Genomic DNA, 27,874 nt, shown 5'->3' with positions numbered 1-27,874 from the left:
GTGGAGTTGGTGCACCTGCATAGCGCTGCCACCTTGGCTGGAGTTTACTGCCGTGGGTGGCTGCCGCTGCACCAAGCAGCCATGCTTTCCAACCTGTGGCTTCCAAGGACCTGTTTGCTGGTTACCTAGCTCATAGATCTGCGTGTAAGGGGTCTGGTGACCCAGCCTGGCATGCGAAGGGTTTGTGACCCAGTCTGTGAATGGGTTCGAGGGGTCTGTGAGCTCCAGACCCAGTCCTAGCTCAACAATTGGCCCAGTTGATGCAGGATTATGGGCAGGTAAAAGAGCCCGACAGTTGGCACAGTCGTGTAGCTAGACAGATCCCCATACCATCCAGTCACTAAAAATAAAGATAAAATAAAAGTTGTTGCCTAGTATTACGTTTGGACCTCTCCAAACAATAAAAGATATAGATTAATGTTTTGCTAAAATTGAAGCTACAAAAACTATGTTCAATTGTTATTCTGAAGCTACAATGTGATGTAATTTTCCCAGCTGGACAAACCTTCACCATTAATGGAGAGTTTACATCTGTATGATTTGCATTTCAAGTATATTCTGCTAACAATAGCAGGCATGAAACTGAGGTGCTTATTTGCATTTGGCTGTACTCATTCCTTTTCACCCTAGGAATGAGCATAAATTACTAGCATGTGTTAATAATTATATTAACAACAACCACCACAACAGTGAACATTTTTGAGTGTTTCCTATGTGCCAGGTATGGCATTAAGGACTTTCAGTGGTTTTTCATTTGCAAAGTTTACTTAATTTGTTTCACATTTCACTTCATTATTTCATAGTTCTTCCTTAGAGGGCAGAACTATTGTTATTGTTGTTACCATTTTACAGATGAGGGAGAGAAGTAAAGTAACAGGCCCCATCTTGTAGCTGGCAGCTGGCAGCTGACAAGTCTGAATCTAGGCCCCTTGATGCTAGCGTCTGTGCTTCCCACCCAAAGCCATGCAGCGGTATTAGAGGTGAGGGAGGAGGAAGGTCGGTCAGCAGGAGGGTACTGACAGGTCAGGTTAAGGCGCCAGGTATTACATGAGGACTCACCACGCCTGCTGCATGAGGGAGTATTGTTTATGTGTGATTTCCAACAGCTCTCAGGTCACCCTGAGCCTCTGCCCTTCCCGTTAACCAATGCAGGTTGGGGGCACTGGGCGAGGAGGTGGAAGATCTGCATCCTAGTCCCAGACCTGGCCCACTGTGGAATTCACCATGACAACTTGAGCCTGCCTTTACCCACCATGAGCCCAGTGCCTCTAGGTACAATGGAGGTGGTCATATTGGAACGAATCTCACAGTGTTGTTGTGGGAATAGCACAAGGTCATGGATATGAAAATATTCAGAAACTGTATAGTTGTACACCAAGATATACACCTCGATAAAAGGAGAAACAGAGGTGCAAAAGAAAGAGAAGATAATGCACCTTGAGTTAAGAGAATTGGACTTCTCAAGGAATTTCCTTTAATACTGTATTTGGCATCCAGTGCATTTTTTGCATTTATAAGGACTGATTTTTGATTTTGTGTAAGTTGGGAGCAGCTGAGCTCCATGTACCTTTACGGTTGTGCAGTCAGTGTGAGTTCAGGTTCCCTGAGAAGATTCTGATTTGCTGGTTTATAGTACTAGATAGTGTCATCTATAATTTGCTTTCCTCCTCCATAGTGTTTTTTTTTTTTCTTTCTAGCTCATTAAAGTCTAGTTATAAACATCGATATATATGTGATTAGCTTCTTCACTGTGGAAGGAGTTGTATACCACCATTTTATTTTATTTTTTAAAATTTATTTATTTATTTATTTTGGTCTTTTTCGTGACCGGCACTCAGCCACTGAGTGCACTGGCCATTACCTATATAGGATCCGAACCCACGGCGGGAGCGTTGCCGCGCTCCCAGCGCCGCACTCTCCCGAGTGCGCCACAGGCTCGGCCCTATACCACCATTTTAAATGGCAATACATTTTTTATTTATAAGAATTCATCCTAAGAGGGTTTTTGTTAAGTAAAAAATTACCCTCCTAAGGCAGGAGAAGAGTGTACTATGTTCATTCCAGAAGCGTTTCTGGACAGGCATGTGCAGGCATGTTCCAGGTGCAGAGGACCCTCCCTCATGGAGTCGGGCGAGGTGGCACCCTCCTGCAGCTGCATTCCAGTGGCAGGACAGACAGTGCATACAGGGTGCTCCCTTAATTGATGGTAAATGCTCTGCAGAGGATTAAAGGAGAGTCCTGTGAGGGAAGATGATCAGAAAGGCCTACTGAGGAGGTAACACTGACCCTGGGATCTGAATAATGAGGCGGAGGTACTCTTGGCAGTGTTGGTGAAAAGCACCCTGGGAGAGGAGACAGCCACTGCCAAAGCCCTGGGGGCTGGATGAGCCTAGGGAGGGTACAAAGCTGAAAAAGAGAAGGAGACCCAGAGAGCCCAGGCAGTGCCACCTCTAGAGGTCAAGCCAGCAAATGAGGTTGTGAGGGAGTTGCCAAAGAGATGAGAGGAAAACCAAGTATAACTTATCTCTAGAAAAGTGCACACTTTTTCTGTTAGTAGAGGTAGGAGGTTCTCTAGTGTATGTTTGCTGTGCGATGTTCCTATAGGGAGGGAGATGCTGATGCTGCGGAAGAGCTGGGGCTGAGGCTCTAAGAAGGCCTGGCTCCAGAGCCACCTAAGTGGAGAGGCTGGGCTTTGATAGGACTGGGGACATTTCCTCCATTGTCATAGCAGGAGAGCAGTGAGTGTGGGAAAGGACAGAGTGTGGGGGGTGCCGGTGGGGGGCGCTGGGGGAACACCTGCCTGAGTGGGTCTGTTTTCCCAATGAAGTGTGAGGTGGGGTCATCAGCTGAGAGTCAGAATGGTGGAGGGTACGTCGGAGGAGAAAGCAAATGCAGAGGAGGGAGAACCCAAACATGACACAGAGGTGGAGCAGGCTTGGTAGCCAGTGTTGAGTGCGCATGTGAGATTTGTGTCTCTGAATTTAAAGTGAGATCAGTCAGTACCTACATGGGATTGTCTCCAGTGTGGGAATGGCATGGAGTTGATGGGAGGGATCAGGGAGGAAACAGTTCACAAGAGGGTCGTATAATGATGGACTTCAGCATCTCATCCAATAAAAATGTTTATATTGCTTTAATCTTTTGGCTGCTTTGAGTCTGTTCCTATAGTTTATTGTAGTGCCATACTCAATAAATGGGAACAGAGGTCTCTTCAGTTTTATCTCTTTCAACTTGTCTCTTCCTCCCTAAACCTTCTTCTCTCCTATATGTACTACGCTAACTCTCAAAAGATTAGCTCATTAGTGATTAACAATTACAATTTAGTATTTTATCAAAATAAAAATAGCTTTTTTGATTATTAAAAAATACAGACTGAATACTATTGAAAAGTATGCAGAAAATATCAAAAGCTCTAAAAATGTGAAATGAAAGTTACTCAAATTAAACTTTTCAGCGTTAACCAGGGTTACTATTTCCCTAAGACATTTCTTTATGTATAAATGTATAGATGTCTTTCCACATCATAAGTAAATCAATAAATAAACAAATACACACATATATTTTAAAATCTTTTTTTATGAGGGTAAAAAAGAAAATGTCCAACATCTGGGAGTGTTTAAATAAATGATTGGCACATCTATCATGTTACAAGTGTTGAGATTACTGCAAAACATTTAGTATCTAAAGAGGTGTCCACAGTATATGGTTAAGTTAAAGTGTGGTTCCATTTCTGCATGAGCATGTGTGTGCATAAAGACTGCTAGTTTATGTGTGCTAGGTTTGTGTATGACAGAACAGTGGAAGGGCACATAGTAAAACGTCATCTCCGTCTGGAGAATGGGGTTGGGTGGGAGAAGATAACTTTTAGTTTTTATTTCAAATAATTCTGTACTGTCAGATTTTTTCCCAATTAAATGGTTTTTAATGTATTCACAGATATGTGCAACCATCACCACAAGCGATTTTAGAACATTTTCATCACCTCAAGAAGAAATGCTGTGCCCTCTAGCTCTCTCTTCATTCTCTTCCTGTCCCCTGGCCTTAAGCAATCACTAATCTACTTTCTGTCTCTACAGATTTCCCTGTTCTGGACTTTAGAGACATAATATGTAGATGGCTGGCTGGTTAGCTCAGTTGGTTAAAGTGCAGCCTTGTAACACCAAAGACATGAGTTCGGATCCCCCTACCGGCCAGCTGCCAAACAAAACAAAACAAACAAAAAGATGTAATATGTGGTCCTTTGTGACAGGCTTCTTTCACTTAGCATAATGTTTTCAAGGTTCAATGGTGTCTTAGCATTCAAGTTTTGAAATTGGGAATGTGAGTCTTCCGGATATCTTTGACTGTTCTGGGTCCCTTGCAATTCCATATAAATTTTAGAATCAGCTTGTCAATTTCTGCAGAGAAATCAGCTGGAATTTTGACAGGATTGCATTGAATCTGAAGATGAGTTTGGGGAGTATTACCATCTTAACACTGTTAAGTCTTCTGACCAGTGAACAGGGGATGTTTTCCCAGTTATTCAGATCTTTAATTTTTTTCAACAGTGTTTTATAGTTTTCAGAATATAAGTTTTACACTTCTTTTGTTAAATTTATTTCTAAATATTTTATTCTTTTTGCTTCTACCATGGATGGGATTGTTTTCTTAACTTAATTTTTGGATTGCTCATTGCAAATTTATGAAAATATAATAAAATATACAAAAATACTATATACAATTGATTTTTTGTATATTGATCTTATATTCTGCAACATTGTTGAACTGTTTATTAGTTTTAATAGAAAGGTACTTCAAAAAGTTCATGGAAAGATTCATATTATCTTTTAAGTCTATTTTTCCACGAACTTTTTGAAGTACACTTGTAGTTTCTTAGTGAATTTCTTAGGATTTTCTATGTATGAGATCATGTCATCTGTGAGAGAGAAAATTTTACTTCTTCCTTTCTAAGCTAGATGCCTTTTATTTCTCCATTTTGCCTAATTGCCTTGGCTAGAACCTTCAGAAAAATGTTGAATAGAAGCAGCAAGAATGGACACCCTTGTCTTGCTCCTGATCTTAGGGGGAAAGCATTCAGTCTTTTACCATTAAGTATAATATTAGCTGTGGGTTTTTATAGATGCCCTTTATTAGGCTGAGGAATGTCCTTTCTCTTCCTAGTTTGATGAATGTTTTTATCAGGTAAGAGTGTTGGGTTTTGTCATATGTTTTTTCTGTGTCTAGTGAGATGATCATGTGGTTTTTGTTTGTTATTCTACTGATATTACATTAATTGATTTTTAGATGTTGAACCAACCTTGCATTCCTACTGTGAGAATTTTGAAAGTTTATTTGAAAAGTAATCCATGCTCATTGTAAACAAAACAAAAAAAAATCCGTCTTATGAGGACTAACCCAAAAGATTATGAGAAAAAGCCTGTTTCCTCTTATTTCTGGAGCACATTAAACAGCTTAACCACATGCAAATGGTGATTGATATTCTATGGAGATATATTTCATAATAATTAAATGAATGGATTTTGTGTTCTGCCAGTAGTCTTTAAGAGAGCGTATAGAAAATTATAGATTACTTTGTCATGGCACATATGGTGTATGATGGTGTTTTTCTTACCAAGGACTACCCATTACTGGTGTCCACAAATTTTCATTTTGATAATCACAGTAATAAGTAAAAGAGGAAATGTTTTTTATAGTGTCATACCTTTAGGATTGCTCTCAGTTTTCTACCAAGGCATCCACGTCTTGAGGGGTCAGATCCTGGAGAGAGGAGGTACTCACTGAAATAAGCTCAGCTTACCACACCTGCTTTTCCCTGTGGGAGGTTTTCTCATCTTTGGGGACAAGAGGCTGGGAAGCTGATCAGGAGGGGGCTGCCAAGAGGCAGAGAAGCCTGCAGAGCTTGAGGCAATCTCATGGGGCTGGGAAGATAAAAATTAGTGTTGAAGGGCTGCTAAGGCAGTCAGAACATGAGGGGCCAACATCCTAGGGGTAGGGAAGGCACAGGGAATGAGCCTGGAGTCCAGCATTGGTTTCCCCTCAAGGTATTTGCTGACTGAGCTGTGCTGGTCATAGGCTAAGAAGTTAAACAAAACACAGCTGGACAGAGGGCAGGGCTTTTGGCAGTCTCATGTTGGCTAGGGGGACAAACTGGAGTACAGGACTTGCCAAGGAGAAGGGGCTTGCAAAACCTCCCTTGCAAACCTGGAGTCAAACCCTGGAGCAGACCTAGTCTTACAGTCTTAGGGACTGCAGACCAGCCTTGGGTAGCTAGGGATTGCGGTGCTCTGCCCTCTGCAGCCTGCAGAGGATAGGTGTCATGGAGGAAGATGGTGACTCCCCTTGGGAGAGGGCTCCAGTAGGCTTTCAGGCGCTGATGGTGTTCTGTTTTTTGACCCAGATGCATTCACTTTAAGAACATCTCTCAAGCCAGACGCTTAAGATTTGCTTACCTTTTTTCTAGGCACGTGATATATATACTCTGCTGCTTTGAGGTTTCCACATATCTTGTGAGAGTAGAATAGAGAACTCCTGACATATTTCTTTTTGAAATTGCCTTCATGTTTTTTATCAAAAGGAAAAGGCAAACTTCAAGGTTTAACATTCTTTAGAACTCATATTGGGTGTTGGTTCCTTTTGAAAATCTCAAGGATTTTCATGTAGGATTGTCAGGCTAAGACTACCAACAAGTCTCTTGGCCTAGGTTTATCGTTTCTTTGCGTGAATGCTAAGAACTCTTTTGAGGGACCTGATGGGGCCCTAATGCTTTGTTAACAAACTGTCAAATGGGATGGGAGGATCAGTCCTTGTGTTTTTGATAAATGAAAAGTTCTTATCTGAGCTAGGAAGAAAGTCCCCATTTCTTGGGTTAACATGAAGAAAGATTTGCTTGCATGCCTCTTCTGAGGCATGAAGAAAGGAGTCACAACCCTGACTGGAAAAAGAACTTCTTTCATAGAAGAAACCTTTAGTTGATAGTCTCTGAAGCCCTTTGTGCACAGGAAAAGTAGGGGGACTTACTGCCTGGTGTGAAGATTTCTGTGTAGCAACAGGAGGGGCAACAAAACAGGGAAATGGAGAGGTTACTATTTCAGACCTGTCTGATGGGCTTCACCCCTGGGTTTGCTTTTGTCTCCTGTGTTTTCTAATCTGTTTTGTTGCTGTTATTGTTTTTAAGCCTTGGTTCAATTCTCTTCTGGTTACACAGTATCTTCCATGATGATGGCCAGAAACAAATCAGAGCATTTCTTTTAGGATATTATACAATAGTGTTTTGATTGTAACAGATAGCTCAGTCTCATGATATCAAAAGTGCTGCTTTGAAATTCATCTGCCATTGTCTCCTCACCCAGGTTATGAAGGCTTTTCTGGAGTCTTCCCCTCCCCGGGAATGGCATAAATGATATTATCTGGAGGAGTCTTTCTATGATCTTGAACATTTCATTGTTGCTTCATTGTTAACATGTATAACAATTGTTAAATGCAAGTGGCCCCAGTAGAAATACCTGGAGCACCCCATTATTATCACTTTCTCATTCTTTATCTTTACCTTTGGACTTGTCTGTTTATGTAGAAATATTACAAATTCATAATGGTTAACTAAAAATAATTTGTTTGGAACCTAGTCAAAGGCTTATCGGCTTATTCTCTTTTTGTTGTTGCTGAAATCCTTTATGAAAGCCTGGTCTCCCTGCTTATTTACTTTCTCAGAGACTTTCAGTTCCTTAGGCATATTTACCCTGTCTAAAATTGTGTTCATTTTACTTCTAGTGAAATTTAAAACGTTTGTTTTGGTCACATTACTCTCCCCTGACTTCTAGGTTTGCAGTAGCTGCTTCCCTGGGTTCCGTGGTGCAGTAAGGGGGCACTGTGCTGTCACGGGGCGGCTCAGGCTAAGCCATCCCATGGCAGAGGCAGGTCACATCATCTCTCTCCTAGCTCACCTCCTCCTCTGTGAAATGCAGACAGAAGACTGTGTCAGCACTATCATGGGTTCGACGGGGACAGCAAATGAAACGGTGTCAGTGAAGTCACTGGGGAAACCTTGCTAGGCAGGGTTACGGTGTTGTTTTTTATAAATATTCATTTTCATTTTTTCTCAGCAGTGCTAACAATGTGTTGTAATTCTTTTTAAAATTGAGAAACTTATGCAATAGATTGTTTGGATTTCCCCCTTTCAGCAAAAATGGGGAATTCGTGCTGAAATTTGTATTATTTTGCTGTTTGTCCATTGCTACTTCCGCTGCTAGTTCCTGTTCACCATCTGGAACGAAGGTCCAGTTTTTTTTCTTTCCTTCTGAGTTCTAAACTGTCCCCGTAAATCAGTTGAATGTAAAATCTCTGCTTCCCATTCCAAATGAGTGAGCATAATAGAAGCTCTTTATTTTTGTTCTACTTGGTCTCATTTTATCTTTTTCGTGACCAGCACTCAGCGCACTGGCCATTCCTATATGGGATCCGAACCCGCGGCCGGGAGTGTTGCCGAGCTCCCAGCGCAGCACTCTACCAAGTGAGCTCCCAGCGCAGCACTCTACCAAGTGCGCCACGGGCTCGGCCCCTACTTGGTCTCATTTTAGAGCTCTCAAATTTAATGTGACACCTCTGTCATGTGGTTGTCGTGAGCTGCTCAGAGTAGGGCACAAGTTTATTATTCTGTACTGTGTTTTCTTTCTTTCTTTTTTTTTTTTTTTTCTCAAAAGATGACCGGTAAGGGGATCTTAACCCTTGGCTTGGTGTTGTCAGCACCAGCTCAGCCAGTGAGCGAACCGACCATCCCTATATAGGATCCGACCCTGTGGCCTTGGTGTTATCAGCACCGCTCTCTCCCGAGTGAGCCACAGGCCGGCCCTTGTACTGTGTTTTCTTGACATGAGTTTTAAACAACTTTGTTGGGTTGTTGTGGGCCTTAAATTAATTAACTGAATTGATAAGTTCTAACTGCTTAGACCAGTGTCTAGCACTCCATTTGTGTTAGCTGTCCTCATATTCTGTCCCTGCATTTGGCCCTGTACCCACTGGCTTCCCTTTAGCTGTGCCCAGGGGCCACAATGCCAGACCAAAAGCCTGGGTTTGATGATAGGTTCTAGCGTGGTCAGTGGGACAGGGAGTTTCCCAAATCTTGCATAAAAAATGTGGACTGAAATCCAAGGCAAATCAGATCAGGAGCCAGAGATCCAAGAAATAAATCTAGAACCAGAGCCTGAGAGTTCATGGGTTAGGAAACCCAGATGGGGGGGAAAGAGAAGCAGTTGAAGTAGGTCCACAGGGGGCCTGCGCTGACTGGGCCTTTAACAGGAAAGGACTCATCAGTGAACTCACCAGAGGTCTTCCTTTCTAACCCTCCAGTCTCCTTCCTCTCCATCTCTGCCCCCCAGCCCCCAAAAGTCTTAGAGGTTAGTTATATGGATGAGGTGTTACAAGATCAAATTTTATTCCTCCAGCACAACTAAATAGAAGTTAGGAAGCAGGAAGAGTGAGACTGAGGTTTGATAAAACGTTGGCAGTAATAACAATCACTGCTATTTATTCTTTACCTGTTGTGTGCCAGGCCCTTTGGAAGGTGCTTTATATTGTAGCCACCCTGCTACAAGAGCAGCTGATTGGCACGGAGGAATTCCAGAAGAGGGTGTGTTGGAGACCTGCTCTTTTGACCTGAGCTGGGTGAGATTACACTGGGGGCAGGAAGAGAGCAACGTCGATTTGCCTGGGCAGAGTAAGGGCCTGTGGGAGGCTGGGTTCATCTTAAATATGACGAGTAGCTGCCTCTGTGTGACCATGGGTTTATTCACGGTTGTGATAGGAAAGAGCCCAGTGAAGTCCCATCCACCATGGGGAAGTGGGTTGGTGATTATTTCTGGGGCCATCTAAGGCATCTAAAATTGTTTTTATTGTAGTAAAATATACATAAAATAAAATTTACCATTTAGCTATTTTTGAGTGTACAATTCAGTGGCATTAATTTTAAGTACGTTCACAGTGTTGTGCAACTGTCACCATCCATTTTCAGACCTCTTTTATCATCCTGAACAGAAACTCTATCCCCATCAAACAGTAAGTCCTCATCCTCCCCTCCCTTCAGCCCCTGGTAACTGCTATTCCTTCTGTCTCTGGATTTGCTATTGTAGGTATCTCATATAAGTAGAGTCATATAGCATTTGCCCTTTTGTGACTAGATTATTTCACTTAACATAGTATCCTCAGGCTTATCCACGTTCTAGAGTGTGCCAGAATTTTCTTTCTTTTCTATGGCTGAATAATATTCCATTGTGTGTATGTACCACATTTTGTTTGTCTCTGTATCGGCTGATGGCATCTGTGGCATTTTTAAGAGCAGCATTCTGGGCATTTTATCCAGTTCCCCTTCATGTACTAAAGTGGTCAGAGAATGATGGGAGCCCAACAGGTGTCCCCTCCCCAGCCCTGACTGTGACTGTGCAATTGATTTTAGCTCAGGAAATCTTTCTCATGGGAATAATCTTTTAGACTGTTCTGCTTTCACTTCTAATTCTTACCTGCTTAGCTCAGAACAGTCTAGGTCATTTTTTCTCTAGTTTTTCCTTTTTCCTCGCTTTCTCCTCCTTACTCCCCTGTCTATTGTGCTTGCCTAGTTCGTTCTTTCTTAGACTTTCCTCCGTTTGTTCCTTGTGTCTTCTCATCTCATTTACTCCTAATGTTATTGCTCTCTTCTGGAATATTCTCTTTTCCTTCTGTTTCTCTGTTGCTTCCCTCGCTTTTCGTCTTCTCTTTCCTTTTGTATTCCCTCTTCTCTTTCCCCTACTTAGTTTCTTCTTGCTCTGTCATCTTAAATTTGTGTCTCAGAAATGACCCTGATTATTATTTCTTTCATTTAGTATAGAAGGTGCTTACCATAATTTAGACTTAGTGTTCTAAGTGCTTTGCAAATATTATCTCATTCAATCCTGTTTATAGCTCTATGAAGTAGATGCTATTCTTGTCTCCATATAACAGATGATAAAATTGAGTTGCAGAGAGGTTAGGTAATTTGTACAAAGTCAACCATTGACTTTGAGGTGGAGCCAGCATTGGAACCCAGGCAGGGTGGCTCCTGACCTATCCACTCTGCACTGCTGAGTGCCCTGGGAATGTGGGAATATGAGAATACCGTACAGCTGACTCAAGGGCAGAGGGAGGTTGTAGTTCAAGGTCAAATTAAACAATGAGTATTTGTCCCACCAAGCTCCATGTTTGGAAGTACTATATCCAGAAGTCTCACCTTTATATCTTTACGAGTCTTCTACCTTTTATCTTACACTGTTTAAACCATGATTTTAAAAAAATCATTAAATTTCATCTTAATTATAGACCTGAAAAGCACTTTGATTAACTTATAAACAGGAAACTGATTTGCTTAAATACATTTAGTTTTATTTTCTAGCTTTGTTTAATCATTGACATTGTAACATGGTTGCTTAAATTTTTATTTTAGCTTAATTAATTTTATTTCAGTTAAATTATGAGTAAATATGCTTTTTTATTACTCTGGGAGTCAAAACATTGTGTGTAACAGTTTTAAAGGGAATATATATTCAAAATGCCATCAAATAATTTAAAATCAACATTTGGAATTAATCCCTATCTGAGTTGTCTCTTGTCTTGTACTCCTCCTTGCTGGGAAGCTTCTAGCCTGGTGCATCTTTAAATGGCATAAAGCCATTTATCTTACCTTTGTTTTTATTTCTTTAAGCTTACTGTCCTTGACCCCTCTGTTAGAGAAAGAGTCATGCACTTTGCAGATCAAGTCTTCACAAGAGTCTTCATCTACCTTTTATCTTAACACTGTTGGGAACTTGTTGGTTCCCTCAGTTCAGTTATACAGAGTCTTATTCACTGCCATGTAGCTTGACTTAATTCATCGTTTTTGGTTCACAGACCTTGAACACTTGCATAGAACTGTTAATGTACATTGCTTGATCTTTGTCACTTTTTAACCTCTGCAGGCTGCCTAATTTGGGCCTCCATATGACACTGATTTTCTCCTTCATTTCTCTGCGTCAAACTTTTCTTTGATGTATAGTTTTTATTGTGAGTTTTTACAATCTCATAAGATTAGCTCTAAAATTTTCAAAGCAGGTATTTTTTAATGAGCCAATTTGTATCTAGAACTTTTGTCTTAGACCAAAAGAGAAAGACATAAAAAGAGAATGAAAGAGAGAGAAAGTCCCTAGAAAAAGTGAAAAATATTTTCTTAACAGGGAGGTCTTATCTCTTGCAGAGTGACCTCCCTTCAAAGGCCTTGAGCAAGTTTTTTATCCAGCTCACTACCCTCCCAAATCTCATTAGCTCTTAAATTAGGAGTTACCCATTTTCTTACTCTGCCTGCCTCTATTCTGCTAGACTATTGCAATAGCTGGTAAAGCTGTTTTCCTTGACTTGGGCTACAAAGTTCACAACTGTTTCTCTAACTGCGAGGTCAAGGACAATAAGCTTAAAGAAATAAAAACAAAGTTAAGATAAACAACTTTATGCCATGTCAGGAATCTCTTGTTAAAGACTCCTTTAAATCCTTTCCACAATCAATCCGATGGCCACAGTGTAGCCTATGGGTAAGAGCGTTGGAAGTCTCAGGCTCTGATTTTGGTGTTGTCTTTCACTTGGTGTACGAGTCCAAGTGATTCGTATAACCTCTCTGCTTCTTGGGTTTGTCATCTATAAAATAGAAGTTGCTCTGGGTGATTGGTTTTCAAGCTATCCTCCAAAAAACACTAGTGTTCTAAAGCTGGATCAAGGTACTCTTTCACGTAAATAAAAATAAAGAATAGAATTTGTTTAATTTTGAATTTTTAATCCCACAAAATTTCATTAATCCTTTGATGCTATTGCTGCCAATTATTTTAGCCAACACCAAGATGTGACAAGTGGACAAGGAGTAAAAAAGTTGGTAGAAAACTTGGGAGTACCTAATCTTGCTTAATTTAACAGGTTTTTAAAAAAAATAGTAAAATGAGGTTGCATATGATTTATATAGCTCATTAATGGAATCCTTTATACTGGGATTGTAACACAGGTCAAGCACTCTTCGTCTGTGGATGAGAAGCAGCGTAGAATAAGCGGCCAAGCACACGGCTCCACAGCCAGATGCCCAGGCTCACATTGCAGCTGTCTCTCCCCACCACCCAGCTTCCCAGCTCTGTTACCCTGGGCAAGCCAACCTCTCTCTTTCTCTGTCTCTCATCTGAAAGTGTAGGTGTGACGCATGTACTTCATAGTTATTGTGAGGATTAAATGAGTCAATACCTGTGAAGCACTTAGAACGTGCCTGGTACATAGTAAGTGCTACACAAATGTTAGCTATTATTATTTTGTGATGCAAGCAAATGACTTAATGTTTCATGGTTCTGTGACTTCAAGGGCCCTGCCATCTGAGCATATTTGAGAACTATGGGCCTGGAATTTCTCTTCTAGTTCTGGAACTAATTCTATTTTCTATGCCATAGAATTGGATTCCTCATAAACTTTCTTTTCCTCTTTTTATAACTCATTGCCTTAATTAATATGTTTTCTCTATACATAGAGTAAAATCACTTTTTTCAGTTACCAAGTAGAATCTCACCTTAAATATGAGTTCAGAAAGGTTTCCTTTCTGCTTCTTGATGTGAATGTGTTATTATGTACATTAGTTATAATTATTATCTATTTATTAAATACCTAATATTTTTAGGTTCTTTATCCTTATAGACAAAGAAACTAGAGCTCAGAGAGATTAAGCAAATTACCAATAGCTATAAGTGTCAGGTCCAAGATATTAAATCAGGCTGTCTGACTACAAAGCCTGCTCTAATATAAGTATGTACAAATCCAAGTTCCTGGTCCAAGGGCTGTAGTATTTATAGTAACTCATTTAAAACAAGCCCAAGTATCACTCTTTTAAATGGAAGCTACTTTCTGTATAAGGCTTATGCTCAGGTCAGCAAAAGTCATGATATAGCTGGTATATACTCATTGAGAGAAAGATGAAAGATTAAACAAATAAGCAATTGTTTGTACACCAGGTTAGAGTCTCTGGGCCCAGCCACTCCATTTGCCCTAGAGGAACCTTGCTGTATAAATATGCTTCTGCCCTAGCCCTGGGGGAGGAGGAGTGTGGGAGGAGAGAGTGCCTGGCTGCTAGCCAGTCTCCTGGCACTTGGTCTCTACTCCCTACCCAGCCCTCTCATGCTGCCTTAAGGTTTCCTCACTGCTGGGCAGCACTGGGCTGTCTGCTGTGTTTTCTATTTGCAGTGCTGATGGGTGCAGAGAGCTCAGTATAGTATCAGGGAGAGAATAACAGAAAAATTCTATGTCAGGGCTGGCTGGTTAGCTCAATTAGTTAGAGCATGGTGTTATAACACCAAGGTCAAGTGTTCAGATGCCCCTTTCTGTAGTGCCTAAGCCCGTCCACAGCTCCCTTCCCAGATTGGGATGCAGCCTCCTGCATTTTCTTTCCTTTTCTTTTTTCTTTCTTTCTTTTCTTTTTCTTTTTTTTTTTTTTTGGTGAAAATGGAAGTGAGCTTTTATTCAGTAATACTGGTGACCTGAGGAGAGATGTTAGGCTAACCCATCTCTCCTGTAAACCTGAGGGAGAATGGCCAGAATAAAACCATCTCAAAGACTCAGATTTACTCAGGGGTTTTAAAAGAAGGGGCTGAAAGAATAGAACATGGGAAATGAAAACCAGGAGGGACCTTGTATCCTGATTGTAAACTGCATGATAGTGACTGCGAGATGCCACTGATTGTAAAATAGGTCCCTAGTTCAGAAATGTTAAAATGTGGGGAAAAAGTATATTATAGACTTGGTGAAATACACACAGATAGTTAATTCTTACAACAAACATGCAGGACGGGTACTTTGGATTTTCAAATCGGGATCCTGAGGATCAGAGTGTGTGGCTCACTAACATCACAACTAAGTACATGGTAGATTTGGGAGCCCAGAACCCAGATTTATCTGATTCTAAATAAAGCTCACACTTTCCACTGTATAATACTGTTCATGAAAAAATAACTAGACTAGAAGCTTCAGGAAGGCAGTGATCATTTTTTTCTTTTTTGATACACTGATGTGTCTTAAGGATCTAGAACAGTGCCTGGCACATGCAAAGTACTCAAAAAAATACTTGTTGAATAAAGTCAATCATTAGAGAAAAGACAGAATGCAAGCATGTCTTCTCTTCCTGGAGATGGAGTCTCTAACTCTTTTTGGACAATGGGGGAAGGAGGGAAGGTGGGTGCCCTTTTCTAGACTAGATGTAGTTGTGGTTCTCCTGTTCTCAGGTCTGTAGGAGGTAAAAAGGGGCAGAGGGGAAGGAGATCTATTTACCAGAGCCCGTCAGCACCTGCCTGCTGGACAGTGCTAAAGTGGCTCCTAGGATTCTTCCGTCTCCTATACATCGAGATCAACAGGGCTCTATAAATTGTGCAGTTAAAAAGAAAATTAATAAAAAAAGAAAATGGATATGACAAGTCTTACTATAATGGAGGCTCATGTACAGGGCATGTGTTAATAAATTGAGTTTTTAAAAAATATGAGGAGATTTTGAAATTCCAAAGCTCTGTATAGCTTGTCTATAAAATACAAAAATTGATGTATCTGAACACCTGGTGTGGGTTAAGCCTTATACCTGGAATTGTCACATATACCATTTAACCCTCAAAATAAATTTAGGAGGTAATTTTTATCTCCATTTTACAAACGATGATGTTGAGTCTCAGAATTTAAGTGATTTGGCCAAGGTGATGTAACCAGTAAGGAGTTGAGCCGATCTGGAAGCCAGGACGTCCAAGTTAGACCCTGTGAGTTTTCTGTTCTGCTCTGCTGCTTCCCATCTAAGCTTAAGGCCAGAATAGACTTCAGAAACCATTTTATACTCTTGTTTTACAGAGGAAGACACTGATGCCCAGAAGATTTAAAGTGGCTTACTTAGTTAGTAGTAGAATTCAGTTTTCCAGAACAATTTATTAAATGATAAATAATTGCAGAATGTCACACTGGTGTTTTGAATAGTTTAGTAGTTCTAGAAGGTCAGTTAGTCTTATAAGCATATCATAAAGAATAAGAACTATTAACTGGATATCCTGTATCACTGTATTGGATTTCAGACACTTTTTGAATTAAAGTGTTGTCACCCTTCTGGGCTTTTATTTGCTAACAGTATTCTCAATTTATTGGGAACTGCCATCATGGGCAGTAATTCACATCCTTACTGCTGAATTTTACTACTATGCTTTTCTGGGGTAGATTGTTCCATTTTTTTGCTCCCCATCTGCTAAGTAGTTATTTCTCTGCCCAGCCTGCCCCCCTGATCTTTGCCTTAGGTAGTTTACTGGTATTTTATGTCATGTAATGTCTACTTCCTTATTCTGGCAAGGTTAGGAAAAAAAGATATTTCAGTCTGGGATAATTGTCCTGTCTCTTCCCGTTTCTGTTTACTTTCCCCTATTCATCCTTTACATTTCCTCTTTTTCAAGAGGTCATCCCTGAAACACCCCCGTTTGGATTAGATGTCCTTTCCTCTATCTCTGTTGCATTCCATGACATTTTTAAACCACTCAACAAAAATTATCGAGGACCTGCCCCATGACAGTAGTCAACAGAACACGTTCCTTGACCTTAAGGAACTTAGAGTCGAGATGGGGAGGCAGAGAAATAAACAAAGTGCGGTATGATTGGGTGCCTTTTAAAAATAAATGATTTTTATCACGTAAGAGGCATTGCGCTGAGCACTTTGCATGCATTATTTTATGTCATTCTCTCAATAGCCTTATGATCCCTGTTTTACAGAGATGGAAGAGAAATTTAGAGAACTTTTGTGATTTGTCTTAGGTCAGTTAAATCTCAGAGCTGCTACCCAAATCCAGCTGCGGAGCCCAGGCTTGTGAGCACTCTGCCTCTTCTAACTGCTTCCTCTCCGTGGAGCAGAGCGCTTACCCTTCTGCGCATGCTGAGGCAGGGTGGTGAGTGCCGGCATTGGGCTTCAGAAGCTAATAATGACTTCATTTTCATACAGCTGCTTTAACTGCTGTAAACTCCAAAAGAATGCAAGATACTAACATGTGTAAAGCAGTGTATGTCCAAAGTTACTCTTCATAGTGTTGTAGGTAATAGCAAAAGATCAGAAATAACCTAAATATTTATCAACGCAAAATTGATTAAATAAATTAAGATATATTCATACAATGAACTTACACAGCTGTAACAAAGAATGAGGAAAATATGCACGGATATGGAACAATGTAAAAGGCATGATGTTGTGTGGAACAAACAAGGTGCGGAAGAGACATCCCCATGTGGTATGCTTCTAGTTGTGGTTCAAGAGGTGAGAGTTTATGTGTGCTTGCTTGCATGTGCATGAAATATCTTTGTAAGAAAAGGCTTGAAATTGGTAATGTTAGGTGGCTTTTGAGGAGTGGCTAGAGGATTCCAAGAAGTGACATTGCCCACACCTGTTTGTGCCTTTTGAAGTTTGAGCTATCTGCATTTACTACCTATTAAAAAAGATATGAGGGGTTGGCCTGTGGCTCAGTTGGGAGAGTGTGGTGCTGATAACACCAAGGCCAGGGGTTTGGATCCCGATATAGGGATGGCTGGTTGGCTCACTTGGGAGAGCGTGGTGCTGACAATACCAAGTCAAGGGATAGGATCCCCTTACTGGTCATCTTTAAAAAAAAAAAGAAAAAGATAGCAGTAAAATTAAAAGAAATAAATAGTACCTTTCTAGAAAGGAGAACAAAGATGAAAAGACACTCTAGGCTGTGTGCATTTTGTGAGGGCATGGACTATGCCTTCCTGATCCCCGCAGTGCTCCGATGCCTGGCATAGTATGCACTGAGTATTTGTGAAACCAGTAAACTAATTGGAAAAAAAAAAACAAAACTCAAATTCCATTATGGGAATGACACAACATCTCTTTTGTGGTATTCCTGCTAAAAATACGTATCCTGAATCTAACCATGAAGAAACATCAGACAAATTGAGGGATGTTCTGAAAAATAAATGGCCCGTGCATTTCAAAAATGTCAAGGTCACAGAAGACTCAGAAAGAGCAGGAGGCTATTTCAGATTGAAGGATCCCAAAGGGTCGCGGCAACAAATGCACTTTGTGCGATACCAGATTGGATCCCGGGCCAGAAGAAAAAATGCTGTTTCTGTGGCTATAAAGGACATTAATTAGGCAAATGACAAAATTTGAATAAGCTTTGTGCATTAGGTGATAGTACTGTTTCACTGTTAACTTCCTCATTTTGATAACAGTGCTATGGCTCTAAGAAAATGTTCTTGTTTCTAGGAATTAGACCCAAGAATTCAGTGTGCAGGGCACTGTGTCTGTGACTTTCAAAGGGTTCAAGGAAAGAGAGAGAGTCATAATGTGAACATGGTAAAATGTCAACTTTTGGGGAATCTGAGTGAAGAAATACAGGATTCTTTATACTGTTTTTGCAACTTTTCTGTCTGAAATTATTTCAAAATAAAAAACTTGAAAAAAAAAGTGTGTTCCTACATAGAACACATTATGATTTTATAATTACTGAAATCAGTGAACCACGTTCACTTTTATGTCCTTTTGTGTAATTTTGTAGTTTTCCTCACTTGATCTTTAGATTATTGGTGACATTTATTCCTAGGTTTCTTAATATTTTTGTTTTTTTAAATAATAGCTTGTTTGAGGTATAATTTACATACCATATGCAACTCTCCCTGAATATCTTTTTATACATGTTTACGTAGTACTGTTATATAAGGAAGTTAGGCTTTTTTTTTTTAAATCAAATTTATTAGGATACAATTTACATGTGATAAAATACACATATGTTAATTGAATAGGTTGATGACTTTTGACACATGTTCCCTATGCAGCCAGCACCCCGATCCAAATACAAGATGTAGGATACTCCCATTTCTCCAGAAAGTTCCCTCATGCCCCTTTGTTTATACATTTACCTGTTGGTGGACATGGGCATTGTTTCAAGTGCCCTGTGATTGGTGGTAAGAAGAGTAGTGTGTCCACAGGGCGAGTGTGTATGGTGGCAGGCGGTGGAGGGCGGGGTGGGGATCACAGTGTTGAGGCAAAGTGGGAACGGGCTCCTCAGCGGCTCAATAGGTGGCTCCCACGGGGTTTGGACAAGGTGGTTCCTGTACTTCAGAGTTAAGCACAGACATTGGGTATTCAAGCGTCTTTTCTTTCTTCTTTGGGCCTTATTCTGGTTCAGTTTGGAGCATGTGTGTGGTCTAAGAATGTGCTTCTCAGTTTATTTCCACTAATAATGGAGAAAAGTTTGGCTGGATCTTGGCCAATGGTCTTTCTTACCTTGACTTTAAAAGTGTTGTGACTGATGGATTTTGGACATGACTGGCGCCATTGTGCACACAATAAGCACAAAGTAGCCGCCAGCCTTGTCTTCCACTCCAGCACCTAGCCCCTCCCTACTTCCCTTTACTGAGAAGCCTTCTGACTTAAACAGAAACCCCTTTTGCTTCCACAAGGACGCAGTTCTCCTCCCTGATCCACATTAGCATAATGCCCCTCCTTGATTATATCAGCCAGCCCTTGGCACCCTACATAAGCTCTACCACCCCCACACCTGGTGCTGCCCTCCATTTTCAGCACAGCCCGGCAGATTCTTTTCCTTTAATAAAGCTTGAACAGTACCCGATGTCTGGGCTCACTTTCTTTCAGTGACGAGTTGTACCTTTTCTGGTATATGTATGCCACTTTAATGGGAGATTGGGAGGAGGTGTATCAGGAGCGGCTGCTGTCCTGGTAACACAACAAATGTCATGTGACTTTAAAAATGTCAACATTTTATCATCATCAAAAGGGAGGAATGATGACCTTAAAAAGCTTATCTTGGAAAGGAATAAAGTTTTGTTCTGGTCACTAATCACTCCTGTGCTGACCAGATGAGAAATAATGTTTATATTTGCATGCACCAAATTGTGGCCCAGAAAATTCAGCACCCTCTGCCTGCCATTTTTCCTCGTTTTGTGACTTTTATTATTCTGCTGTTCAGTTTGACTAGAGGTGGTATAGGAAGACAGTGTCTGCAAGGAAAGAGCTTGGTTTGTGCAGCAGTCAAACTTGGGCTTGATCTCATCACTTGCCTGTGTTTAGCATCTGGGAAACTCATTCTCTTCAAGAGAACTAAGAGAATTAAAAACACTTTCAGTGTTTTTAATGAGGATTACATTCTATAGATACATATACAATATGTATATGTATATTACATGATGTATATTTTATACACCCCCATGAGTGTCTAGAACATAGCAAGCATGCAATACATTACATTATTATTACAAATAGTTTCTTCATTTTTACCTTTTTGACCAGGTGTGTTGCCTTTTAACAAAGCATTTTTTTTTGCTTTTTGTGGTTGAAACTGTAATCTATGAAAGGGTATTCATCTGTTTAAAGTCTTGGTTCCTTTTCTGTGTTTTCTCAGGCACATTTTGGAGAGCTCTTTCTGTCCTTCATGAACACATGTGTGGTAGACAGATGACTGTCCTCTACTCTGTGCTGCTATAGGTGCCCCTGACTTGGAGCTGTCCAAGAGGGAGAAGATGGATTCCAAAGATGAAAGCTCACATGTGTGGCCAACGTCTGCAGAGCATGAACAGAATGCTGCACAGGTGAAGAGTGGTCATTTCCAGTTTGCTAGTGATAGCAGTTTTTTAGTTGGGTAAAGTTTGCTGACAGCTAAAGAAGGGCGGGAGCTACATGAAGAACTTGTACATGAGGAATAAGGGATGTTTCAGCACTTTGAATGTTCCGTCAACAGGGTTCACTGTGAACTGGAAGAGCTGAACTACCACGTAGAGGCTTCTCTGCCTTTTCTGCAACCACTGTCATTGTCTGTTTTACTGCCCTGCTTTATTTTATGTTATTGGTGCTGAAAACCTCAAACTGTAGTTTGTTTCTTTTATGTTACCCAATATAGGATTTTGATTCTTCGTGTGTAATGAAGTACAAGGTATATCTATAAAGTGAGTGGCCTTCTTTTTTCTTTTTAAATTCAGAATGTTAACCTCTAAGTGAAAGTTGTCCCTTTGTGAGTCAACAGCTTTGGAGGTTAGCCACTTCTTCAAATGCTGCATCATGATGATCTCTGCCTTTTGAATTGCTATCAGAACCAGCTGCATGTTCTTTTGACTATTCTTAGTAAAGGCAGACCTCTGCGTTTTTGGTATGGATTTAAATTATGGGATGAGCCAGCAGTCATATGGAGCCATGTTCTATTTGTGACCGAAGTATAAAACTTAATTTTTAAGCATTATAGTAAGTGTGCAATTTTAATTTATTTTTTTCTTAAATTACGTAACCATAGTACTATTATCCAAATCAGGATGTTAACATTGAAACTTTAAATATGCAAATTTTATTTAATTTAAGCAATAAAATAAATATTACAATAAATAAAGTTGATCATCTGGTATGATTTAAAAGCCTCAGTCTGAATACTTAAAAAGAAAAGTTCTAGAGATGTTTTCAGCAGAATAATTGAGAATGCTGTTTTGTTTCTCATGGAAACCATTTTGAAGCAACTTTCATGCAGCTATATATTATGGTGCGTTTTGTTTATAAACAAAACTGCGGTCCATTAAAAACTAAAACAAAAGAAAATCTGGTTGTGATACTGTTTGTGACCAGTGTCCCTGTCTGTGGGTAACCAGACAATAGACAGCTGAGGTCAGGGGCCTCACTGTGCCCCTTCCTCCTGATCATTCCTACTCCTAGCCAGGAGTTCTGACTTAGCAGAATCTGAGTGTTGAAGACCAAGTGGAAAAGCTTAGATAGATTGTCTTTTGAGGAAATGTTTTTTTCCTTTTTTAAGCATTGGGTTTTTTTGTTTGTTTGTTTGTTTTTTTAAGATGACCAGTAAGGGGATCTTAACCCTTGACTTGGTGTTGTCAGCACCACGCTCTCCCAAGTGAGCGAACTGGCCATCCCTCTATAGGGATCCGAACCTGTGGCCTTGGTGTTATCTCCCAAGTGAGCCACGGGCCAGCCCTCACTGAAACTAGTTTAAGGCTTTGATGTTATTGAATAGATATAAAGTCACAAAATTATCCTACAGCAATTAAAACTGCACAAATACGTTATGAGGCTTATTTTCCAATATACAAACTTTACCTTCATGGGCAAGTTAAATTTACGTAGCAGCCAGACTACTCATTTAGTATAGAAGTGGAAGTTTGTTGTATTTCTGTGGTGCTTCATTACATTTGGTTGCTAGGCTTCTTTCTGGGGATTAAATTACTTTATGTTGTGTTTGGGATCTACTATTCCCCATTGGAGAAAACTGATATAAAAAAGTTAGGTCCAAAGCCAAGTCGGTGTAAGAGTAAGGATTCCAACCTAACAGTGCCTCATTTCAATATCAGCACATAAATTATTTCTCTCCCAAATGTGTACTTTGGCCATCTGTTTCCAGACCTTCAATATCAGGCCTCAGGCCGTGTGCCAAGCTCTAGCCTTCAAGAATTCAGTCTTCCGAAGCAGACCACTCAAGGTATTTTACGAAACTCGGTTTCTGCTTTAGTTCCTTAGGTCTTGAGAGATAGAACATTATTTACTCTGGTGACAGCTGAAATCGTTGTCCAGAACCCTTTATTATGATTTTCTTTACCTCGCTGGCATGGTAGGATTCTATTACATTCATTGATTCAGAAGCATTAACTGATATGCCTCCAGTATGTCCTTTTAGTATGAAAGAACTGCTAGGAAAGAAAGTGGCCTTATTTTAATGTGTCTGCTGAAAGGTGCAATTAGTTAGAAAACAGGATTTTTATGATGTGTGGAGAGCAATTGGCTTTTGAGTCTTGACATATTTTTTCACATCACAGAATAATTTGTATTTTGTATTTTGGTAGTGTTGTCAAGCAGGAATCTTCAGTCACTTTTCCAGGATCAATTAACCACCCCTTCATTACTCCCTGAAAGAGTTATTTGCATGAAACATTTGAAGCAAAGGGGAGTTTAAGTCAGTTCTCTAACCTTAAGCAGTAAATCAGCAATAAAGTCCTTAGATCCTGTCTCCTAGTCACTAACTCAGTAGATGAAGGTGTATCAATCTCCATTCTTCTTTCATTGGGAATATTTTAGAAATGCAAGTGTGCTTGGTTGGCCAGGGACTTTTTGTGTGATTGATTTTGTCCTAACAGGAGAGTTGCTACATACTTGCCTGCTTTTTGCTCCAGGTGCACTTTGTTCCAGACGCTGGAACTGTGGCTCAGATTGTCTACACTGATGACCAGGTTCGCCCACCCCAGCAGGTGGTGTACACAGCAGATGGTGCCTCTTATACTTCAGTGGATGGTCCAGAGCACACACTAGTGTACATTCATCCTGTGGAAGCTGCGCAGGCATGTGAAGGATTATTCATTTATAATTTGTTGATTGATTAATTCACCATTTATTTACTCTCTTTACTCTCTGCCAGTCATTGTGCTAGGTGCTGGTGACACAGAAAATAGGTAAGATTTATGCTCTCAAGAAGCTTATAACCAACGTGGCAGAGGGAAGATATGGTTTATTTATTTAAATTAAATGCAACAAGAAGTTAGAGCACTAGCCTCGTATCAGCTCTTCTCCCCAGTGACCATTGACTAGATTGTGAATTTGTTACTTTTCCTAAGTATCAAGAACCAGGCCAAAAATGGCATTTAGTTCTGTTTTTTTTTTTTTGGCAGGGGGACAGCTGGCCAGTATGGGAATCTGAACCCTTGACCTTGTTATCAGTACCACACTCTAACCAAGTGAGCTAACCAGCCAGCCCTACTTCTGTATAGCTCAACCAAAGATGACTCAGTGAAAACATACAGATTATTTCAATTAAATGTGTAAGCAAAGGGTCCTATTAGCTTATTAACTACTATTTATTAATAAGTTACTGATTTATAGAACTGTCATAGAAACAAAAGGCGGTTACTGGTAAAAGCTGTACAATTATAGCTACTTTTATTTTTTTGCCAGTAACTTAGAGTGTTAGCTTACAAATGCATGACACAAATATTCCCTAATATATACAGTTTTTATTGTTAGCACTTTACAATGTATAAAGTGCTTTTAAACATATGTTTTTGAAAAACAAATTCCATACTTTTATAGTAGGATCCTTGTAATAAAAATTTGCCCTCATTCAATATTTAACACAAGGCTCAAATCACTCCCAAGAAGAAACGAGGCCCACCTAATCAATACCTTTCAAATCTATATAAAGAGAAAATCATCAAATATTTGGATGGTACTTTTGGAATGCCTCTGCTTAGTTTCAGTCCTCTAACTATATTAAAATAAGATCAGATAGTTTGTGTAAAGAATGTCCTGTACCCAACTTTTAGATTACGATGTTACTAAGTGTCTGAATTAACGATAATTTTTTAATGTCAAATCTAAGAAATCTGATGCTGGCTGACACTCTTGTTACATTCCTCTGGAATCAAAACTTGAGCATAGTTCTTATTCCCACAGGTTTGATAAAGGCTTCGGCAAATTAAAGTCTTTTACAAGCTTTGAAAGAAAGAATATTTTTCGTGATTAGAGATACTAACCATGTTGTCATGGCTATAATCATTTCGAAGATTTTCCTTCTCTAGTTAGCTTTGCTGCATCGTGACCCAACTTATTGTGTGTTTATAATGATTAGTTTAAAAATTTTTTTTTTTTTTTTTTTTTAATGATTTTACTGGCTTTATCCAAAAAGAACCTATGGAACATTAAGTTCAATTTATTTTCCTTCTACTTCTCTTCTGATAATAAACATGCATTTATATTTGAAAAATTTGTAATCCTTGATTATACAGTGCTCTTTGGTATGTTGTATGTCTTCATCCACTTTCATTTAATCACAAGTCTGCTCCTATGAGTAGTGTTATGTGTGAACGTGTGTACACTAGTTCACAGCATATCTTTTATGTTTTCATGACATGCCTTTATAATTAGCTGTGACATTCAACTTCAAGAAGGGCTTTACTTAAGAGTAAAATCATGGAGCATGTTAGCCATTTGGGTTAGATAGCTTACACAGTCTCTTTGGAGCCATCTGAATGAAAGGCTTTAGCTAAGTGTAAGATTACTATCTTTATCATCTTTATTAATGAAGGATTATTACTAGCTATAATGGGAGTTAGCTCTCCCAAGAATTGGTGCTTAGCAGTAGGATAATTTTTCCTGTGTAGGCAGGCTGTCTAAAGATCTATTGATAATTTTTTCTTCTTTTTTGTCTAGACTCTGTTTACAGACCCAGGCCAGGTAGCTTATGTCCAACAGGATGCCGCCACAGCTCAGCAGGTAACCAATTGCCTTTTTGCCATTTGGTTGTTTGGGATAATACAGTGAATGTTACTGTTCTCCAGAATGTCCCCTACCCCTCTGTGCTGTGCCATCTCTGGATGTTTGTTTCTTATGTACTAAGAACGTCCTCCAGCTCTTTTAATGAGAACAAACAAACAGCATAATACTAACACCCGCCAGTCAGTATGTATTGGAATAGCCTGGTAATAAAAAGTGATTTGAGGGGCCGGCCCGTGGCTCACTCGGGAGAGTGCGGTGCTAATAACACCAAGGCCCCGGGTTCGGATCCCATATACGGATGGCCGGTTCGCTCACTGGGTGAGCGTGGTGCTGACCACACCAAGTCAAGGGTTAAGATCCCCTTACCGGTCATCTTTTAAAAAAAAAAAAAAAAAAAAAAAAAAAGTGATTTGTCAGGGAAATTTATTTTAATTTTAATTTTTATTGAATCAAAATTGATTATACATATTTTTGGGTTTCAACATTGAGATATGTTGATCAAATCAATATTACTAGCATATATATTATTACAAATTGTAATTATTCTTTATGCCCCTTGTCCAATCCCTCCTCATCCCCCTTTCTCTCCCCCTTCCCTCCTCTAATCACCCTAGATTTCTTCTCTCCTTCTGAAGGAATAATGGTTACTCTGTTGATTTACTGCCCAAACGATCTGTCCAGTGCTGAGAGGCGTGATCGGGTCCCCCAATACTATCATAGAGCAGATGCCTCTTCCGTCACTATGAAATGGTCTCTGTGGAGACAGACTTCCTCCTCCTTTCTTTATCTCTGCTGGTGACTCTCCTTGTGTCAACTCACTCCAGTGGCTGGCGGACCATCTGCGTGGTGGTTGTGGCATCTATCCACCTTCGCGGCAGCCATGGTTATCGTGGTAGCTATGGTGGACCACCCACATGGAGGAGATGTTTTTGGCCTGCTCTGTGGTGCTGGCAGTGTGCCTGGTTGTGGAGAGTGTCTGATCCCCAGTTCCATGCCCTGGGTCGCCGAGTGGGTCCCAAGGCACTGGCACAGTGTGCCTGGTTGTGGGAGGGAGGTTCTGTCCCCTTCTCCATGCCTCGGGCCCCTGGGCAGGCCCTGATGCATTGATCTGGCATGACTGGTTGTTGTCAGGGAAATTTAAAACTTATAAGCATATAAACAGGATAATTGGTTCAAGTTTCAAAGAATAATTATGAGTTTTAAAAGTGTCTTTTTGGGAAACTCGGAAATGTTTTCTTGTTGTATTTTTAAATATTGAAAAAAACTCCTGATTAAATTACACATACATTTTGTGGCAATCTTCCTTATTCTAGCTTCTGAAAAATTGAGATTCTTCTTGATTTTCTTTAAAAATGTTTCTTGCTCTTTACTCCCATTTCTAATATATCCTGTTTGACACTGAGGGACTTCTTCCTTCTTTCCACAAGGGTGTGAAAGTGATAAATAAGGAAGGTACAGAAACCCGCCATGGTTTGTGTCACCTACAGGGACCGTGAGTTCAGACAGGGTTATTTTCATGTTAGCTAGTGTGACTGTTATTTATCTGTACCACTGAGTGCCATGAATGATTAATAATTGAATTTTCATTAGGAAGCACTTTCTTTTTTTTTTCATTTTTTAGTAGATAGTCTGTATACTTCTACTCTAAAATTTGGACAATGAACAGTAACTGTGTTAATATCACCTGTGAGATACAGAGAGAGATCTTAGGAGCCTTTGTTATATAAGTTGGGGTTGAATTCATTCTTGACTGGCAGTGAACTGCGATGTTGTGGGGTCTGCATACTTGAATGAGAATTATTATTTTATTTTAATAATTTTTTGCAATAGGTATATTTTTGACCCCAACCCCCCATTTCTATGAATATTTATTGACTCCATCAAGCAAGCAATGGATTATTATAATATATTATAGGGTGTACTATTATTTATATTCTCAATCTATTGTTTTACATGTAGGTTCTTTTCTTTTTTCTTTTTTTTGCTATTATCATGGATATCATATCAGATTATTTCCTTAAGATAAATTACCCAAAGAGAAATAGTAGAAAAAAAAGGTATTCACATTTTAAATTGTTTAAGAACCAAGTTTTTTGTGTGAAAGTGAAAAAAGATACAATAATAACAATCAAACAAGTTAAATAAAAACCCAGATCCTAAATTTGAATTGGAATATCAGTATGAACTCGTAAATATATGAACTTGTTTTCTAGTTCTGGCTGCTGAAGAGATTTAGCTGCAATGATCAATCCAATAGCAGCAACTATCCCTTATGCCCCCACGTGGTTTCTAAAAACAATTCTCCAGTAAAGGGCATCAGGGCTCCCTGGAGCAATGGCTGATTCTACCTCTGAGGCAGGGAACATACAAGATGAGCTTAGAGCATCTTGTCTTAGAATGCAAGTGAGCTATTAAAAAATGTTCTGGCGTCCTGTGGAAAGAACTTAAGATGTAACTTGAAGGGGCCAAAATGGGACAATTTGACCCACAGAAAAGGATAATGTCTTCAATAGATTGGGGTACTTAAATATATTTCAAGTCTACACTGGTATTAAAAGAAATAACTGATTGGTTATTTATTTATTCTTT

General features: G+C 39.8%; 1 protein-coding gene across 4 annotated transcripts in view; it reads left to right on the top strand.

The window, feature by feature from the left end:
- The window catches only part of PRDM10 (PR/SET domain 10), a 97,146-nt gene that overhangs the window by 13,621 nt on the left and 55,651 nt on the right, over nucleotides 1-27,874 (top strand). For 3 of the 4 annotated variants that reach the window (XM_063093362.1, XM_063093359.1, XM_063093363.1), the window contains exons 2-4: nucleotides 20,436-20,622; nucleotides 23,191-23,355; nucleotides 25,220-25,282. In XM_063093362.1, the coding sequence (XP_062949432.1) occupies nucleotides 20,554-20,622; nucleotides 23,191-23,355; nucleotides 25,220-25,282 (297 nt within the window). In that variant the 5' untranslated portion in view covers nucleotides 20,436-20,553. The remainder of the gene's footprint in view (nucleotides 1-20,435; nucleotides 20,623-23,190; nucleotides 23,356-25,219; nucleotides 25,283-27,874) is intronic. The other variant, XM_063093360.1, reaches the window with a different exon arrangement.

The sequence above is a fragment of the Cynocephalus volans genome, chromosome 4 (assembly GCF_027409185.1).
Source record: "Cynocephalus volans isolate mCynVol1 chromosome 4, mCynVol1.pri, whole genome shotgun sequence".
NCBI classification, from domain to species: Eukaryota; Metazoa; Chordata; class Mammalia; order Dermoptera; family Cynocephalidae; genus Cynocephalus; species Cynocephalus volans.
This window is presented reverse-complemented; position numbering and strand designations above follow the sequence as displayed.